General features: G+C 40.9%; 1 protein-coding gene across 1 annotated transcript; it reads left to right on the plus strand.

Annotated features, from left to right (window-relative positions):
• Window positions 1–5,823: 5,823 nt before the first annotated feature.
• On the plus strand, window positions 5,824–7,246 carry LOC135701677 (uncharacterized). Its single transcript, XM_065222535.1, has 2 exons — window positions 5,824–7,130; window positions 7,177–7,246. The coding sequence occupies exons 1-2, from the start codon at window positions 5,824–5,826 to the stop codon at window positions 7,244–7,246; spliced, it is 1,377 nt and encodes a 458-aa protein (XP_065078607.1).
• Window positions 7,247–20,671: the final 13,425 nt, after the last annotated feature.

Here is a 20,671-nt window from a genome sequence, read left to right on the forward strand (position 1 = left end):
AGATTTAGAAGAAGCCGTTTCACGCTTGAATGAAGATTTGCGTTCTCTAAGTAGATGGTTGAAGTATAAACAGTTGAAATTGAATATAAGTAAAACTAAATTCATGGTAATTTCGCGGAATCGTGTAGATGATGATGTCTTTGTTGTTATTGATGATGAGACAATTGATCGCGTTCAGGAAACTAAAGTTCAATTCTCATATTGACAATGTCATCAAAAAAATTGCCAAGAAGTATGGAATTCTATGTCGCTTGAAAAACGATTTAACTATTGGTAGTAAAATACAGTTATACAAATCAATCATCTCCCCTCATCTAGACTTTTGTCCTTCCATTTTATTTTTGGCCAATGAAACACAAATATCGAGATTACAGCGTTTGCAGAATAAAGTAATGCGTTTGATTTTAAGATGTAATAGATTCACTTCCTCAACTTTTATGCTGGACGCTTTGCAATGGCTGTCAGTGAAGCAAAGAATTGTGTTTTTGACTATGGTGTTCATTTTTAAAGTAATTAACGGTTTGCTGCCTCGATATTTGTGTGATCGGATTGAAAGAGGAAGTTATTTTCATAGATATAACACTAGAAACGCGGAGTAAGTAAGAACACCACATCTTTTGAATAATGCTTCACAAAATTCATTATTTTTCAAAGGTATAAATGTTTTCAATTCGATGCCTAGACACATCAAGCGTGCAACTACACTTACAGAATTCAAGAGACGCTGCATTTCACATGTAAAAGCTGTTTATTGAGCAGTTAAATTTTTATGCATGGATAAATCATGTATCTTGACAAAGTTATCACTAACGGATTATTTTGTATGAAGACTGTCATAAAGACATTTTAGTAATTTGTTTAGCATATACAAAAAACTACATTGTTTGCCTCGATGGTGATGATGGGTTTTTAGTTTTTTTTGATTTTGTAGTAGTAATAGTAAAAATAACTTTGAGTAGTCTACAATGGTTTGAGCCTCGCGCGCGGAATACAGGTGTAAATGACTAATACGTGGAAATTGTGGCAAAAGCCTTGAATTAGTAAAGGATTGGCTGGAAGTCGTTTCCTTGGATATAGTCTTGGCACTGCGGAAGCTTAAACGTGTAAATCCCAGGTCACGTGTAAATGGAAGTATTGTCGAAGACTATACTTGGACTTTTGATAACTAGTTACACCTTTGCATGTTTTTGGTTGATGCTTATAGCATATTTAACAGAACATTTATATCTGTAATTGTAACCAGCTCGATTTTGTTTGCAAACCTGGTTAAAATGTTTATATTTAATTATCTTAAAGATAACTCGTCCAGCTCAAACCTTTGTAGGGGTAAGAGGTGGGACCATCATCATCATCATTGAGTGTCGGAGATTGTGAGTAAGCTGAAGGATGTCTCGCTGGATACGCCCAAGCCTGGACGGGCGGTAGTTGGTGGCCGTGAACGGTTCCTGGGGAAAGCACTAGATGCAACCCTCCTCCCAGATGGCCATGACAATAGAGCTTTTTGACGTTTAATCGGCGCACACTAATGTACCATTTAAAGCGCACGAGTGCGAGCAAGAGGGAAACAGATTAGTGGGAAAACAAAACGTCCATTCATCCATGTGTGCTAGATAGAGAAAGATTATTAAACGTCAAAAAGGTCTATACAGGAAGTAATTGATAATTGCTATTAGATATTTTCCAAAAAGTGACAGATAGCGGACATGAAGAACCATTGGAGGTGCCGAGCAAAGGTGTTTATCCTAGACAAATGGTAAGTTACAAATTCGCTGTTGTCGTTGTCGTAGGCGCCGTCGTAGTCGCTGTCGTAATCGCCGTCATAGTCGTAGGCAGTACCGTTAGAATATTTAAAATTAACCATCAACCGCAGAAAATATGAATTATCGCGTATTTCTGTTGTTCATTACATGCCAAGTGAAATTCGAGAACGTAATTTCATTTGAATAGCTTGTTTAACCAAGTCTTAAACAATCGTCACGTCGGTCATAGCTTGTTATGATTGCCTGAACCATGCGTAAAGATAAAATCGAAACATTGAACGTCGCGTTAAAGTGGATCTTAATGAAGGCCTAAGTATTCTTTCGTAGCTTTTAGTTTTAGGATTTCAAAGATCGTCGGTTGCAGTGGCTTGCTTACTGAGCTGAAAAACGCGGTCCCAGGTCCTTTCATATTAAAAATGTATGGTAAGATCATTTGTTTATCGTGTATTTAGTAAAACTTTTCGTTGTCGTCGGTGCGGGGTTGGAATAGCTATAAAAACTTGAGTAACGCTATAATGTGATATGAGGGGCTCGGTGGCCTTAGAGCAACCGGTTTTGCTTACTGAGCAGAACATCATGAGCCTAATCTCAAGCCCATCCACATTCAAGATTCGTCAATCGTTTTATTTGTTAACATGGCTACATAGTAATAAGAGCAACTCGATGTTTAAAAAGGAGCTCGTCTGCCTAGTGGCAAACGTTTTTGCTTACTGAGCAGCAGACCGTGGGTTAAATCCCAAGCTCCTTCGCGTTATATGATTGTTAGGACATTAATTCAGCTTATCGTTTAACAAAACGAACCCTGCTGCAAACCCAACCCTATTACCCAATATCCCAGTGATTCCTCGTGGAAGTGCAGAGGTTTTTCGGCTTCCATCAAAGCTAGTGTAATGTCAACACATTCCTACCCCTTTCTTTCTTGACCTGTGTTCGGGCGCTAGTCCCAAGCATCGTCTATTGGTTCTCTGTGTAATTACAGCTGGTCTGGCAATAACAGAGTAGCAACCGTGGGCGGTCAATCATGCTCATGCTCATTGCTCTGATGACATCTCGATAACCAGTTCACAGATTGTGATGAAATTCTGCCAACGTAAACATTACAGGGATTGATTGAAGGGTTTAATGGCTCTTTCAGTCTTTTTACTGCAGCAGGTAGAGCACAACAAGAATCAAATCTAACCGAATTTGTATTATAGCCGTAGATGGACGCCATAATTAATCAAAGACGGATTTATGTAACTCTCCGAAACGTCGGAGAGTTGAAGCAATACAACGTTTTTGCTGCAGTAAAAAGAATGAAAGAGCCGTTAAACCCTTCAATCAATCCCTATAACACACCTGTCGCAAGCTCTCAAACTTTCGTAAGTAACATGGCCACCTCATACAACGTCCACTTCTAGCAAAATTTAGAAAATATCTACGGTACGCAAGCTAAATTGTGCTGCAAAGACTACGCCAACACAAACAAAACGCAAGCATGGCAAACAGAAAGTCTTTCCTCATCAGATGTCGGAAACAAGGTGTTTTTCCGGCGCACATTGCAAACAACTTTCGTTTCATAAACTCACTCCTAGAAGAAAACGGTCCGTACACTAACAAGCTGAGCCGCTGTGTAACTCAGTTTAAGAAGGCTGTCCTCAACATAGAAATCCAACAGACTTTCTTCAAAATCAAACAATTAAAGCAACGTCTGTCTACCACTGCTGACCAGATCAGAGCATCTGGCATTCCAGAAGAAATCACATAGAATTTCATCGCTAACCAGTCCAAGTTCAGATCAAAAAGCATAGAGAAAAGAGCTGTCAAGACCAAACAGAAGTTTAACAGAATACTACAAGCAACTAGAACGAGTTCCAGTACAAGCGAACCACAGATCAATCCGAAAGCATTACACAATGGAACTCAAAAACAAATACCGGCAGAGATGGAAACACTGCTATCACTCGGACCACAATTCGCGCTCCCCGTTACATCCGTACATCAAGCCCCAATCTACCACCTCCTAGCAGACGTCGAATGCATCCTCAAAACCAATAGCGATAATGAAATCCAGGATCGAACTCGTTGTGGCATAGCCAACCTGATCACGAACAGAGTTGAAAATTATCTGGGGAGAATCACCCGGGTGCAAGAGATATCATTCTCTGGGGTGAATCTCTGCTTGTCTCCTCGGAGATTTCTCCTGGCAACACTGGAGAGATTTTTAGACACAGCACGAGAGAGTGAGAATATTGACAGTTCACTTTTTGTCTGTTTATACACTCACTTCCGTGAGAAAGATAGCAGCGCAAATGCGTTATTGTTTCTCCAAAGATTCCGGCAGAGCTTGACGTGAGTGAGTGAAAACATCAATAAAATGGCTGAAAAACGTATACAACGACAAGGGCGTAGCCAGGTTTTGAGCTAGGGAGGGCAAAAAAATTAACTATGGAAAATTTTGCCGAATGCCATTTCACCGAACGCCATTCCACCGACAGCCTTTGGGTTGTTGAGTTTAGTGCGGTTTGAGGACAGTATCGAAAAGGTGGTTGTGAATGTTGTGCTTTTCAGGGCAAATGGAAAAAGAAACATTAAAAGTGGTCACGGTATTCAGCTTGAAGCGGCATCTCGTCAATATTCATCGGGTGTGCTGGTGTGGCTAGCTCGCTGCTCCTCTCTCCATTTTCGCTGCAGCTGCTGACGGCATTCCAAGTGCCTTCCTCTCGACACATTTCAACGACGACATTCTCCACGTTAAGGACGGGCATCTCCCTTCACAAAACTGCCTCGAACCTTGGACAGTAGAAGACCACATGCTCCGGCGTTTCATCCACGTTCCAACACTCCTAACAGAGGGGTGACACTGCGTGTCCGAATCGATGTAGATACTTCCTGAAGCAGCCGCGGCCAGACAAGAACTGCGTTAGGTGGAATTTGACGTCTCCGTGATTTCTGTTCACCCAGGTCGAAAAAAATCTGTATTAGTCTACGTGGTTAGGTTAGGTTATCTTTAATAGCGAGACTTTCAGCCAGAGGTTGTTTCATCTCTTTATTAGTCTACGTGTCCATCTACCGTTCTCTGCCGTGTTCCACTCCTGTTGCCACTTAGCCAACGACTCCGCTCTCACAACTTTCCGTACTCTTCCAGCTTCCCTCCGCCTGTAGCACTCGCTGTCTTCCACTTTGAGGTTATGGCATGCCCCCGACGGTGATATCTTCCCGCTGTACCGCTTTACAGTTACTGTCCAATAGAACTTCCGTTTTATGATGGACCATCTGCAGCTTCGCTCCTTACATCCAGTTACCAATCATGTTGATCACCTCGGTCGTCAGCACTTCCACCTCTTCCAGCGTCTCGCCTGTTACCGTCAAGACGATGTCGTCCGCAAAGCCAACGATCTCAACTCCTTTGGGCAGCTTCAGCGTTAGACCAAGGATGGAGCCTTGTGGAACTCCCGCTGTGATCCTAATCGATCTCTGTCCCATGTCTGTCTGTAGACTAAACTGAAGCAAATTTCAATAATGGTGCGCTGACCATTCGTATTCGCATCGCTGACCACGCCCGTATTCGCATTTCCAAAATGTGTACACCAAATTTTAAAATAATTGACTACTGTACGTTAATAGAAAAAGTAACCTTTAAAAAATCTTTGTATGCAACAAACCTAAGAGGAAGAGAAGACAATACGGGGGGCGAAAACGAATCACTTTTCTGTCAAGCGCGAACCAGCTCGTGATTGGCCGATTGGAAATGCGTAAGATAGAGATAGAGATAGAAATAGAGATAAAAGAGTAAGAAGTCAGTTGTCTCCTCTTCCTCTTAGCAACAAACTAACAACCAAAATCTTCACCGGGGTGATTCTCCCCGGTGAAGCAAACGAACTCTCTACGGTGCTCCCTAGTGATCACTCATACGCTCCGGTGTGTTGGACTGGTGGAGGTGCGAGGTCAGAAACTGTATTTGTTTGCGAAGTGGGAGAAGCGATAGAAACTGAAAACAAAATAAAAAATCTCTCGGGTGAGTTTGCTTTTGTCATAGTGCGAGGTGTCTTTTCAACTCATCACTCTGCTTACACTGGGGAGAATGGCATCCCTGATCACGAACTACATCCACCACATCAAACACGGTCAAACACATGCAGATCCTCTGGACAAATTCCTCAATCATGCTGAACGCGTTTGGGCAAACTCCGATGTACTGATAGTTCCGTCGGACAAGGGAAACAAAACGGTGCTCATCCAGGCAGACGAATATCGGCGTAAGATGCAAGACATGGTAGGCGATCAAACAACTTACAGACTTGTACAACGGGATCCGACATCGAGAAATCAAACTCTGAACAACAACCTCGTCAAACGGCTCCTAGACTTGAAACTGATTGATATCAGAACAGCGAGAACTTTGAAAACATACAAAGCCGTATGCCCGCGCATATATGGACAACCGAAAGCGCACAAGGAAGGACTACCACTCAGGCCAGTAGTGCCAAATATGACAGCACCGTCGTACAATCTGTCTAAATATGTTGGTCAGATCATTCAAAAATCCATCAACAGTCCATACAACATAAAAGACTCCTTTTCATTCTGCCATTTCATCAATGAAGTTGAGCTACCACCCGACTACGTGTTGATTTCGCTCGATGTCAAATCGCTTTTCACATCGATCCCCATCCCACTTATTCAACACGACATCATCATGCGATGGAACGAGATAATGCCACACACGAACATCAACCTGGATCTGTTCCTGGAGCTGGTTAACTTCTGCGTAGGATCCAGCTATTTCGTATACGATAGGAAGTACTACGAACAGGTGTTTGGAACGGCCATGGGCAACCCACTATCACCCATAGTTGCTGATCTGATAATGGAAAGCCTATTGGACACGACTATGCACAAGTTGGACTTCAAACCACCGTTCATTCGCAAATATGTGGATGACCTGATAACAGCGATACCACTTGAAAAACTACAGCATATTCTGGACGTATTTAACAGCTATGACGTTCACATCCAGTTCACACACGAGTTGGAAGTGAACAACAAATTACCGTTTTTGGACATGTTCCTCGTCAGACAGGACAACCAGCGGATAAAAACAGAATGGTACATGAAACCCATCGCCAGTGGACGTTTTCTTGATTTCCTTTCGTACCATCCCATGAGCATGAAACTGAATGTTGCCAAAAACTTCATCAGCCGAGTCTACCGACTACCCACCAACCAATCAGACGAGGAAAAAGCAAACATCATCGACAACCAGCTCAGACTTAATCACTATCCTGCTCATCTACGACACCGTCTGATAAATCGCATGACCGAACATCACCAATCGCCTAGCATAACATCAGCCGACGAAGATCAACAACAGCAAACACCTCCAGTCCGGCAAGACACAGCACCACCCGAACAATCTACAGGATCCAACCAACAGCACCTGGAACATACTTACCGGTCAATGGTCCACATACCTCATCTCTCGAGCAGAATCGAAAGGCAGCTAAAACGAGAATATCAAAACATACGTCTGGCGAATCGAAATACCCACACTGTCAACAATACTTTCAGCAAGACTAAGGACCCAGTTCCTCCTGGACACCAAACAAACGTCATATACCAGATACCATGCATGCTATATTGGGATGACGAAAAACAAACTCGACACCAGAATGTACGGACATAAATCACATTATAACACTTTAGATGCACTACAACAAACCAACACCAATCTCCAAGACCCAAGTTTCACGCAGCTAGCTGAGAAAACAGCACTTTTGCAGCACAGCATCGATAACAACCACCGTTTTGATCTAGGGAAAGTGAAAATTATAGATAGACACGAAAAAGAATACGCATTACCACTATTAGAAATGTGTCACATTCACAACAGTCAAAACAGTATAAACAAACGTACAGACACAGAAAGTTTGAACGTAGTATATGCGGGGATTCTACATGCTCTCAAAAACAACACAAATATTAACACAATCAATAGCAGACAAACCACAACTCAATAACAGACTATACAGACAAAATATCTCAGAAATACACACAAAAAGAAAGTGAGAAGCAGCACAATTGCCACACGCGTTTCCTATCCGACCGCAAAACTTTATCTTAAAAAGCACAGTTGCTTAGGTAGTGTTTTTAAAAAAAAAAACTAAGCGGAAAAAAAAAGCCTAACGTAACAGGGAAACACAAAGTTGTGGAAACGCGCTTAGTAAGTTGGGTGTAAAGGGTGATACGGTCAAAATTTGGTCAATATCAACTTGACGTATTTCTTTCAATTTTGCATTTAAAAAACCTGAACACCCCTCATTTTGAAGGTGTGTGTGTGTAGAATGTTGCTCCTATTTTGATTTTGGAATTCACTCTTCAGTTGTCAAAATGCCGTCCAAGCAAGAAGAGCAGCGTATCAAAATTTTGCTCGCGCATCGCGAAAATCCGAGCTACTCGCACGCAAAGTTGGCAAAATCGCTAAAAGTTGCCAAATCAACCGTTACAAATGTAATTAAAGTGTTTGGGGAACGTTTGTCGACAGCCAGGAAGTCTGGATCGGGGGGAAATCGAAAACCGGAAGCCGCTGAGACGACAAAGAGAGTTGCCGGTAGTTTCAAGCGAAACCCTAACCTCTCTCTCCGAGATGCCGCAAATAAGCTGGGTGTATCGTCTACAACCGTGCATCGAGCCAAAAAACGAGCCGGACTATCGACTTACAAGAAGGTAGTGACTCCAAATCGCGATGATAAACAAAATACGACGGCCAAAGCGCGATCCCGGAGGCTGTACACGACGATGCTGACGAAGTTTGACTGCGTGGTAATGGACGACGAAACCTACGTCAAAGCCGACTACAAGCAGCTTCCGGGACAGGAGTTTTATACGGCAAAAGGAAGGGGAAAGGTAGCAGATGATTTCAAGCACATGAAACTGTCAAAGTTCGCAAAGAAATATCTGGTTTGGCAAGCCATCTGTACCTGTGGCTTGAAAAGCAGCATTTTCATAGCTTCCGGGACTGTCAACCAAGAAATTTACGTGAAAGAGTGTTTGAATAAACGTCTGCTGCCTTTCCTGAAGAAACACGGTTGTTCCGTACTGTTTTGGCCGGATTTGGCATCTTGCCATTACGGTAAAAAGGCCATGGAGTGGTACGCCGCCAACAACGTGCAGGTGGTTCCCAAGGACAAGAACCCTCCCAACACGCCAGAGCTCCGCCCAATTGAGAAATACTGGGCTATTGTCAAGCGGAACCTAAAGAAGACCAAAAAAACTGCTAAGGGCGAGCAGCAGTTCAAGGCAAACTGGCTTTCTGCGGCGAAGAAGGTGGACAAGGTGGCTGTACAAAATCTGATGGCAGGGGTCAAGCGTAAGGCCCGGCAATTCGGATTTGGAAAAGCGGAAGCCTAACTGAATATTTTTCCTGAATTTTATACTAATTGAACTTGAAAAAGAAATTTAATTTGATTTTTTAAATAAACGATTTCACCGATTTACACGCGTTTTCCCTTGACCAAATTTTGACCGTATCACCCTTTAGAGTAGAGCACAACAAGAATCAAATCTAACCGAATTTGTATTATAGCCGTAGATGGACGCCATAATTAATCAAAGACGGATTTATGTAAAACCACGCATACACTTAACAAAAAAACGTAGCCTCTGTAAGCCACACAACCAACACAGTACGTATCCAATTTTCTAAATCCTCTTAATTGTAGAAATCTTTGAAAATGGTGAAATATATCACCGAAACTTCGGAGAGTTGAAGCAATACAACGTAAAAAAGACTGAAAGAGCCGTTAAACCCTTCAATCAATCCCTATAACACACCTGTCGCAAGCTCTCAAACTTTCGTAAACATTACACTCTAAGTAAAAATTTCTTAAATTTTTACCCAAACGCTTAAAAGTAAAAAATTAATTAATGTAGGGGAAATTGATGTAATGTCGGCCTAAATGCCCCTAATTTAGGCCCATACATAAATTCTGCAATCGATGAGATTTTCAATAGCAACCAAAAATTTTCATTACTACCGTCCCAATGACGCGTGCATCTAGGGTAAACGCTCCTATAGTTGCGGTACGTTAGAAGCGTTAGGTTCCTATAGTTGTGTATGGAGACTCCATACACAACTATAGGAACCTAACGCTTCTAACGTACCGCAACTATAGGAGCGTTTCCCCTATATAAAATTGATCAAATTTTTAGCGATGGGCCCAATCTTCCATCCATAGGCCAACATTAGAGCCATTTCGCCTATCTCATTTTTTTCGAGTACAGTATGCTTGCGCTCTCGAGTTGTTCGGAAAGTTCGTTTCAATAGTGTTCGCGCTCTCTCTTTCGCGGTGTTTGGTGAAGGCTCGCACGATTCCAGCATGAGGAAACCACCGCGTGGTGACGCGACTGCAATTCCGACCGAGAAACGAACCCGATTATACGCCGCTGACGCTCAGTTGGCATCGAAAAAGCAGCTGGCGAACAACCGGCCATATTGGAAAAGGGCGATGAACCGAAGGTGGAAAGGAAGGAGAAACTTCCGCCGTTTTTCGTGAAGGGATTCGACCACGGCTTGCGGGAGACTGTAGACTTTTACATTGGTTAAGGCCTTCAAATTACCATTCGATTGTGGACGGAGGGCTGCAACCTGATGGTCCTGGCGATGAAACATTACCAGGCGGTTCAAGCCATGCTGGACAAACTGAAGGTGGAATATTGCTCCCACGATTTCGAAGCCAACAAGCCGCTCAAAGTGGAGCTGTGTGGCCTCCCGGACGTGGATACCGACACACTGTCGGATGAATTGAAGGTGAACGGTCTCAAACTGGTGCGAATTTTCAAGATGGCTCGTCATGACGTCACTCACAAGTATCACAAGTGATAAGCTGTACCAGTGTATCTGGTCCACCTCGAGAAGAGTTCAACGTGCATAAAGGCTCTGCACAATGTTCGAGCCCTATTTCACATCGTGGTGAAATGGGAATTGTACAAGCCAGTGCATCGTGACGTCACAAAATGCACGAACTGTTTATTGTTCGGGCATGGAACCAAAAAATGCCACATATTGCTGCAACAAATATGGCAAGAAACACAACTCCGGCGCTTGCGAGATAATGGAGGAAGCTGATCCCATATGTGCCAACTGTGGGGCAGTACACAGGGCCACAAACAAGAGCTGCCCGAAAGCAACCAATCAGGCCACAGAAGGGTACCGGAAAACAACGGGCAGAACCCCTGTTGAAAAGGCCAATGCTCTTGGTCAACACTTTGTGAATTCACATAAGCTTGGCCAAGTCATGGTGAATCCCCACGAGCTAGCAGTATCGAAGGCAATTTCTAGAGTCGCTGCCACCCCTGTAGTTGTCCCTGACTAAAGTAGGTAGAATATCGGCTGATGAGGTGATTGAAGGCGAAGAACATGAAGGCCGCTGGTGTCTATGGAGTGGTCAACCTCGAGTTGAACAACTTGAGTGTTGACTTCTTCGAGCACCTTGCAGAGGCCTTCAATAAGTGCAGGCTGGAAGTTAGCCAAAGTCATTCCAATCCACAAGCCGGGCAAAAACCCTACCAGTGCCAAAAGCTATCGCTCCATCAGCCTCTTGTCCTTCATCTCGAAGCTATTCGAAAAGCTGATACACAGCCCTCTGCTGGTATTTACAAATGATAATAACATCTTTCTCAAAGAACAATTCGCGTTTAGAAAAGGCCACTCTACCATTCACCAACTCGCACGGGCTACTAACATCATCAAGCGGAACAAGTCCGTTTCCACGACATCTGCCATGGCATTGTTGGATGGCCTTGTGTACAAGCTGCATCGATACAACTTCCCGATCTTCCTTGTTAGGTCATCAAAAACTACTTGTCGGTCAGATCATTCCAGATCTTCTTGAACAATTCTAGTTCTGATACGTTCAACGTTGATGCTGGTGTTACCCAGGGTAGTCTTCTTGGTCCTATTCTCTTCAACATCTTCACGTAAGATGTTACTCCACTTGCGGGTGGTGGTATTTTGTCAATGATTGCGGATGACATCATCTATAAGGGTCGAGAGATCCGTGCTCTGACGAAAAAAATCCAATCAGTACTGGATGTTTTATCCAATTATTTCAAAAGCTGGAAGTTTTGTATCAATGCAGCTAAAACACACACCATACTATTTCCGCGCATATTTAATTATAATAAGGCTTAACTACCCCATTTGCGGCCTATTGATCTAACGCAGTTTAGCACCAAACGGAATGTTATTATTACAGACGGCTTCCAAATTTATTTACCTTTACGGTACGTAAAAAAGATTTGATAAGAGAAACCAATCGTTGAGATATTGTCAAAAGTCTAACACTGCTTCTTGACGCTAAACTCGGCCTACGGATTCTAAACTCGGCCTATAAAGCATTGAAACGCCAATGAATTCACTTCGGCCTATCGGATGAAGATAAAAATTAATTCGGTCGGAGCGCTCCTTTTGTTTTTCCGAATAATTGGTGCAAACCTTCATATCACGCGTTCTCATTGACTTCGTTCGGTAGCTTATTAACTAAAGTATCGTACCAAATGCATAATTGACTTGTTAACTCTGAAATCATGGATTTATTTGAAGTTTTCTGCTCGATAGGCCCAAAATAGGCGATTAGGCCGAAGTAGTTCTCTACCCTATGAGTGTACCCCATTAGGCATCAATACGTTAGGCATACAGACGTTAGGCATACGGACGTTAGGCATAATGGACGTTAGGCATAATGGACGTTAGGCGTAAAGTCATTAGGCATAACGGACGTTAGGCATAAAATACCTTGCTGTTGTGCACCTCTAGAAACCTGTTTCGAGCATGGTAAACAATGCTTAAATTCGGCTAAGCGTTGAATAAAAGATGATACAAGTTATACAAACATAGTTTATTTAATATGCACAGTTTGGAATCCATTATCTATCATCAGTGACGTAGCTACATATTTACTTAGGTCCAAGATTCGTAGCGATGGCGGATAAGTAATCTGGCAATAAATACTCAGCATAGTTTTGAACTTTATTTTGAAATCAATCGCTTCAAAAATAAAAAAAATCAATTGTTGGAGTATATTCTAACAAACATATTGCAATTGTCAAAGAAGAAAAAGTTTTCCACAAAGAACAGCTCATGAAATAAAGAATGGTGACTTCTGTGATTTGTCATTCAATAACAAAAAACAGCTAAGGTTGAATTAAATATGATGCCAAGGAACAGCTCATGAAATGAAGAATGCTGAATTCTGTGGTTTTTCATTCAATAACATTCAATTCAATAACACTCTCTTACTTTTCGATACAACGTTTTTGTTGTCAACAAAATGGAAACTAGCTGGAACCGTCTGCGGATGTGAGGGAGCGATACTTCCATGAACAGTGACGAGTTGCCGAAACTAACAAGGAACTGTGGCAAGCGAACCATCTGCAACCCAATACTTTGCCTGTCCAAGACAGCGCAAGTTTTAATGAGTTCCAAAACTTAAGGCTCTTTCATTATTATCACCGATGTCAGCAATCAATAGACGGTCCCCATTATCATCCTTCTGGAATTCATCAGGTAGATTATGCCTAACGTCTTTAATGCCTAACGTCGTGTACCCGTCTCAAAAAATATTAACGTCGAAAGGAGCCAGAATCAAGTTGTCACGAACTGTCATTAAATGATGGTTTTTAACAGTCGAACAAGAATACACAGGGCGGTATTGAAATATTGCATTAAGTAAGTAATGACAAACTGTTGTTTTCAACTATCTTATTCAATGGGACATCTTTTTTTTTAATTAATTCATTGAACATAATCAAATCTATATTGAAAGATACCATTAATTAAGGTATTTAACAAAATATTTAGTGGAATAATAAAGTACTCCACAGAGTAGAAGTACATTTTTCACTGCACAGTGAACAATTTCAAACAATAGCTGCACACTCAAAGCAATACAGGCTATTTTGCTAAGCCTATTTTGATTTTTTTCCAATGCCTAAAAAATGTCATGACAAGAAGAACAAGCTATACAATGAATTCCGTGTGTGCTATCTGCTTCTCCCTTCCAGGTTAGAAGTATGTTATTCTTTGTATCAAACTATCTTGTAAACTAGTTTTTTTTTTAATTAAAAAAAAAATAAGTTTGTTAGTTTTTTTATTGGATTGTAACAAAAGCTACTATTGTTTTGTTAGATCTAGAGTAATTTTTGCTATTACTTCCTGCAATGGAATTGATGTACATTGTAAAACACAGCTAGATCTAAAATTGCTACTCATGAAGCTCAAGCAGTACCAGTTTCAGTGTAATTTATCTTATTTTTTATTCAACAGTCGGGTTTTATGTAGAACTGATTGCACAGATAATTTTTAACTGCAAAATGGAGCAGGTTTTTCAAAATACAATTACACGTTAAACGGTAATCAGTAATTCAGTGAATTAAAACTGAAATTTTCACGTTTATTCAAAGTAAATCGTTGTTCGTTTAAAATAAAATTAATTTTATTTGAACTTTAAACTGATATGTAAAATTATGTAAAACACAAATGCATGTAAAAATCAATGCAAACGATTTGATTATTAAATCCTTTCACGTGAAATAAAAGATGAATTGCTGTATGTTTTAACTAAGGCCATAAAATAGATCAATGTGCCAATGTGATAGGTAAATTTAATTATTTTTTTCTGTGTGGTGTTGCTATAATTGGATAGAAAATGAAGCCAAATTTGGAGGTAGACTTAAACGGATGATGCCAAAACTGGAAGGCACTGTAATTTATGTCATATCGCAACTAAAATGTTCAGAGAATTATATGTTTTTTGTCTCTTTATTTAGGAGATTTTCAGCCGCAGGCTGGTTCATCTCCGGGGCTTTCAGAGAATTAATTTTATGTCCGAAAATGAGTTCCGTCATCATCCCAATTCCTTCATTACTACCCTTCAAATCTCTGGCAAGCAACTTTCGATGAAGCCCATCCTTTTGACATTTCCGAGCGCAAACGTGGGTGCATGCGATAAACTTCGTCCGATGCAAGTACCCACCTAACCCATCAACCGAACTCCAAAACTCCTATGACGGCTGATGGTGAATGCAAAGTGGGAAAAAAAGAGAAGATGTTACATAAACCAGTAAACAATAACAAAGACCTCCCTCTCACGTCGGTATCTACATAGAGAGGCATCAGCAGGTGCCTATAATAGACAGCGATGGGAAGTTGATGAGGTCTTCATCAATCGCGTGGCAGATTTTCGCGAAGGTACTTTGGATTTACGCGTACATGCACTTAACCTTGGCGGCACACTCTTTGGCTCGGCGTTTGATTACCTTCCACTTATTTGCTTGATATACTAACAGATTGAAAGCAGCGATGAAGCTACTGCTGCCAAGAACTTTATGGAAATTTGATGGGATTTTAAGTATCACTACAGGTAGGTGCATGAACAGCGAAGATGCTAAATTCATGACTGTCTCGGAGGCGCGATGATCTGTGCAAGGTTTTAATGATGAGATAGCAAATATCGAGTGGAGTTTGACGGATCGATTTCAGGGAATGCCACTACTGACTCAGAGCAGCTGATGAGGAAGTGAATGTGTTTCAAGCAATTGCATTAGAGGCTTTTATGCGTTGAAGTGATATGCAAAGTGGGTTACAAACGTGTTTGTTGACTACTCATTCAATCGTATCTGTTTGGAAGACAGATTCAAAAGTATCGATCAAACGAGGAAGTGCGAAATATGTATGTATTAATCAATCCTATTTGAAAGCTCCACGGGTGCTACAAAAGAAAGAGCTTTTGCTCTCAATTTAGGTGGATGGGGACGTCATAAATGTTCAATAATTCAGAAGCAGTTTTTTCGTTCTGAACCAGAATAACGTTCGTGACTATGTGTTCTTTGCTTTTACTTGCCAACCAGGACACAGTGAACATATTTTCATTGACAGAATTTATTAAAAAACCACTGCTTTTGAATTTTCAAAAAATAATGACGTCCCCTTAAATTGTACCAACATTTAAAGTACCATTTCGGCTTTTCAATTTCTAGGCTGAAGAAACACACCCACCTTCATCGATGCGCGGCCGCAATGTTGACGACGATGATGACGACAGTATAACAACCAATGCAAACCAACCACGAGCAGCCGCGGTGGATCAACCTAATGCAAACAAACGATGAGAGTGAGAAGAGAAAAGCCGGGCACATGTAGCTGTTTATTTTTTGATATTTTTGCTCCAATGTGGATTGTGTTGGCTTAGGGACTGTGCTTTTCCAACTCAACAACATCTTGAAATGTGAGAGGTTGACGGGCGTCCACCAGAGAGCTTTCGTTTCTCGCCTCCAATGTTTTCTCACGAGTCATTCGTCCTTTGGTGTTGATATTTGTTGTCGGTTTTGTTGGCTTACTGCTCATACACACTTTTCTGGATTATTGGATAGGGTTGATCAGCTGTTGGTAAAAAGGTATTGATGTTGAAAACAGTTGTACACGATTGGTTTTATTGTTCGAAGGCACAACACTTGTCATCGCTGATAGGAGTAAACATGGTTCAAATCGTTCAACGACTGGAATTAGCTATTAGAATAATCGCCATAATAAAATATTGAGCATCCGAAGTAGTACCAAGGATTGTGCAGGTTGAGGACCAATATCTTGCACTAGAATAGTAACAACGCACATAACAACTAACTTGTTTGTAGTGTACGTGATTGGCGGTTTAGGAGGAACTTACTGTATAAATTCATTTCGTTGCTTCAAACATCTTTCACTATTCCGGTTCATGTTCCGTTGAAAATCTTTAAACAAATAATGTTTAAACCTATTCCAATTTATCAATTGAACTTAATTACTTTGCCATCCATGAACAAAAAATTTTATTTGTCGAGTGAAATAACTTTTATCTTTGAACTTATAACCTGGTAATTTCGTACATTACAAGCTGTCGAAATACATTGACCTATTGGTAGTGTATCCACAAGTTGCAAGTAAAAAGCAACTTGGAGGACTTCCGTCACAGATGGAATCACGACTTGACGTAAAATCGGTTTCATTTGTCCAATACACTTCCGGAAATAAATATAAAGACACATAAAAAAGCATGGCGCCTACCAAATATAAGAATCAGAGGAATTCTAAACCATGTATTTTTGGAAGCCACATTATCATGCTACAAAATCACCCATAGAAATAACCAATTGCATCATGCACGCAGGGGAAATAAATGTAAATGTGATTTTCTCCTTCGGAAATAAATATAAAGACACATAAAAAAATGTATGGGAAATTGGTCATTTTCGAAACATTACTAAGCATGTCAATAATTCTTGTAGCACCAAAATAACCAAAGAGTTAGTTAAAGTAATAATTAAACTTAATTTCTGAAACGTTTTAAGCAGATCCAATCGCTAGAAGTTATCGAAAATTACAAAAAATCATTGGTTGATCAGCGATGATTAATTAGGTGATACATACATTTAGGCGTTTTCCGAGTTAGAATGTGTCTTGAGATGTTCAAACAAATTAATAGGAAGATGGCCTGTGTTTATTTAGTTACACTAAAACTGATATCTAGTAAAAGTGAGGGGGTGACGGGCCTACGCGCTCTTCCCATCTTCCTATTAATTTGTTTGAACATCTCAAGACACATTCTAACTCGGAAAACGCCTAAATGTATGTATCACCTAATTAATCATCGCTGATCAACCAATGGTTTTTGTAATTTTCGATAACTTCTAGCGATTGGATCTGCTTTAAACGTTTCAGAAATTAAGTTTAATTATTACTTCAACTAACTCTTTGGTTATTTTGGTGCTACAAGAATTGTTGACATGCTTAGTAATGTTTCGAAAATGACCAATTTCCCATACATTTTTTTATGTGTCTTTATATTTATTTCCGAAGGAGAAAATCACATTTACATTTATTTCCCCTGCGTGCATGATGCAATTGGTTATTTCTATGGGTGATATTGTAGCATGATAATGTGGCTTCCAAAAATACATGGTTTAGAATTCCTCTGATTCTTATATTTGGTAGGCGCCATGCTTTTTTATGTGTCTTTATATTTATTTCCGGGAGTGTATATGGTAGATCGAAATCAGATCGCAAAAACTTCAAATTGAGTCTCTACTTAGGCTATGTTCCATTTGGCACATCGAAAATGAATTATGATGTTCGAAAATCGTTCAGTTATTGATCATCCGATTTTCATGGAGGTGTTTGTCAAAATTGATTCCCGGTCTGTCAAAAATAAGTCTGGTAAAAGAGCAGGTGTATTGAGTTTCCATCTGTTAAACTTAAATGAAAATTCACCAAATGAAAGACCGTCTTAGTAAAAAACTTTCGTTAGTTTGGCTGAGTTGACAAGGCATAAAATTTGTTGAGGAATACACCGATTGTTTATAATAATCAAAATCGTTTGAAAAATAATCCAAATTGTTCATCGATGATCCCTTCGAAAAGGAATCAGCACTGTCAGAAATGAAGTTTTTTTTTTGTTGCGAGGAGTTGAACCAATGGTTCAACTCCCTTAATAAAAAAATAAGTTTGACTTTGATTAAGGTGGGCTACAGTCCAACTAAAACTTAGCCCACTTAAAGATTGCCCAACGTGCGAAATTTGGCTGTACCTACTATAGGGAGCTGCACCGTCAGGATAACCTCACCCCTGGAGGTGGTTTGTTTACATGGATTTTAATAAAATCTAAAAAATAAAAAATCTGAAACAACAAGATTTTTTGAAATAACATAGTGGGATACGATATCTTTGGCACAGCGGTGTCGGTGGTGTAGTGGTAAGCGTGATTACCTCTCACCCCAGCAGGTCTGGATTCAATCCCAGTCGGCGCCATCGGGATGTTCTGAGGCATAACATATCTGATCACGCCTTTCTTCGGAAAGGAAGTAAAGTCGTTGGTCCCCAGTTCATGAGTTGATGGGTCGATAGGTGGTAGGGTCCAGGTGTAGGAGCTGTCTCCCTGGCGTCGGTAGCATTGGTGCTCAGCACGGAAAGCAAGATCGACGGGAAACAAATCAAGGCAAAAAAAAGGTATCTTTGAGTTACTCTATATCCAAATGCTTAAATTAACTTGAATAAAAGGTAAACAAACCACCACTGGATGTCAAACTGATTAATGTGAGTTCATCGCGTTCCTTCGTGACGTTAACGTGTTGTCAATTTATAATATAGCAGTTGAAATAAATGCTCTTCCCTTCTAAACGACGCAACTACGGATTTTTTTTTTTTCAATAACCCATCCGAACATTATAACTCGAGAAGATGGGAAAATCCGAAGTTATTTCAGTTTGTAGCTAGACTTTCTTTGATATAAGTGAAGGGGAGGCGATACAATAGCCCTCCTCCTACGCATATTCGATTGAGCAGTTTTGAATAACACATCTGAACATTCCAACTCGACAGAAAGAGAAACACCGAAATTATTTCAGTTTGGAACTTTACTTTCAAGGGGGCAAGGGTAAAATTGAGCCTTTACTTCCATTGATAGTTATGACTTAAGGGGTGAGGGGGGGGGGTTCACTCCCCCACCTCTCCATCTACGCATATGAGATAAAACTATTGTTTTTGAATAATTCATCTGCACACATCAAATGGAAAAGATGTGTAACTCCGAAATTATTTCAGTTTGGAATCTGACTTCCCTTGTTACGCCGGCAGCGTTGGCAGGAAAAGTTATTTTTGGCATTTAATTCGAAATAACAATCTTTGAACAGCTATAACTTTTTTTAGAGACCGTAGAGCACTGTACATCATTTGGCAAAGTTGTTGGGCACTTCATGAACTATACTTTAACGTGATTAGTGGCATGATTCAAGACTACCTCTTTGGATCATTCCACCACTGTGCTGTTCAAGTTGATCTTATTATTATCAGACGGAACAAGTCTGGAAGGTTTGGAGTGAGGAAAGATGATTACTTGGGTCCTTACCACGTTTATACGGATCTTCCAGCTGTTGAAATAATCAGCCAGGGCATCCAGTCCTCTCTGAAGTTTGGTGGTCAGAGCACCGAAGACCCTACCCTTATAGATGATGGATTTATCATTTGCGAACAGGGACAACAATCCACCATCAGGGAGAGCCGGCATATCGGAGATGAACAGGTTGAACAAGATGGGTCCAAGGATGTTTCCTTGTAGAACACCCGCATCGATGTTGGAGCCATCCGAGTGAGGGACTCGGAATGTCTAGTTCGAGAGATAGTTTTTTTTATGATCTTCACTAGGACGATTGGAAGACCGTAGCGCTGCAATTTGTAGACCAGGCCATCGTGCCAGACATTGTCCAACGCTTTTTCAACGTCCAATAATGTCATGGCAGATGTTTTAGATACAGACTTGTTCCGGCTGAGAATGTAACTTTAGCTGGTTAACAGTCGAGCGACCTTTACGGAAGCCTAACTGTTCCTCGAGCAACAAGTTGTTTTCATCGGCAGATGGCAGAAGCCGGTGGTAGACTGCCCATCCGAACAGCTTAGATAACCCCAAGAGAAGGCTGATGAGTCGGTAACTTGAAGGAGAGGGCGGATCTTTCCCAGGCTTCCGGATGGGGATGACTTTAGCTGACTTCCAGCACGAGGGGAAGTAGCCAAGTTTAAGGCACTGATTAAAAATCAGTGCCAGTTGGTTGAAGAAACTGGAACTCAAGTGTTGGAGTTCCGGATTCAGAATTTGGTCGAAACCTGTAGCCATTATGTTTTTAGATGATTTGAAATAGACCAACGGTTCATCAGCCGTAATCTCGGATTCCACAGGAAAATTGTTGGGAATTTGATGGAGGTTGGCTGCATTTTCAGCAACCGCAGTATCGTATGGGCTAACCATGTTGAGTCCGAGATTATGAGAGCTGACGAAGTGTTGACTTATAGCATTAGCTTTCTCTTCAGGGGTAATCATTAGGTTGATTCAACGGCACAATGATTTTTG

Source organism: Ochlerotatus camptorhynchus, unplaced genomic scaffold (genome assembly GCF_037179485.1).
Source record: "Ochlerotatus camptorhynchus isolate MF236.1 unplaced genomic scaffold, CSIRO-AGI_Acam_v1.1 ptg000172l, whole genome shotgun sequence".
Classification (NCBI taxonomy): domain Eukaryota; kingdom Metazoa; phylum Arthropoda; class Insecta; order Diptera; family Culicidae; genus Ochlerotatus; species Ochlerotatus camptorhynchus.

Bases quoted from the DNA above. Each gene is read 5' to 3' on its own strand.
- LOC135701677 (XM_065222535.1), top strand. From the start codon at position 5,824: ATGGCATCCCTGATCACGAACTACATCCACCACATCAAACACGGTCAA. The intron at 7,131-7,176 runs GCAAGACACAGC...TCCAACCAACAG, and splicing joins CAGCAAACACCTCCAGTCCG to CACCTGGAACATACTTACCG.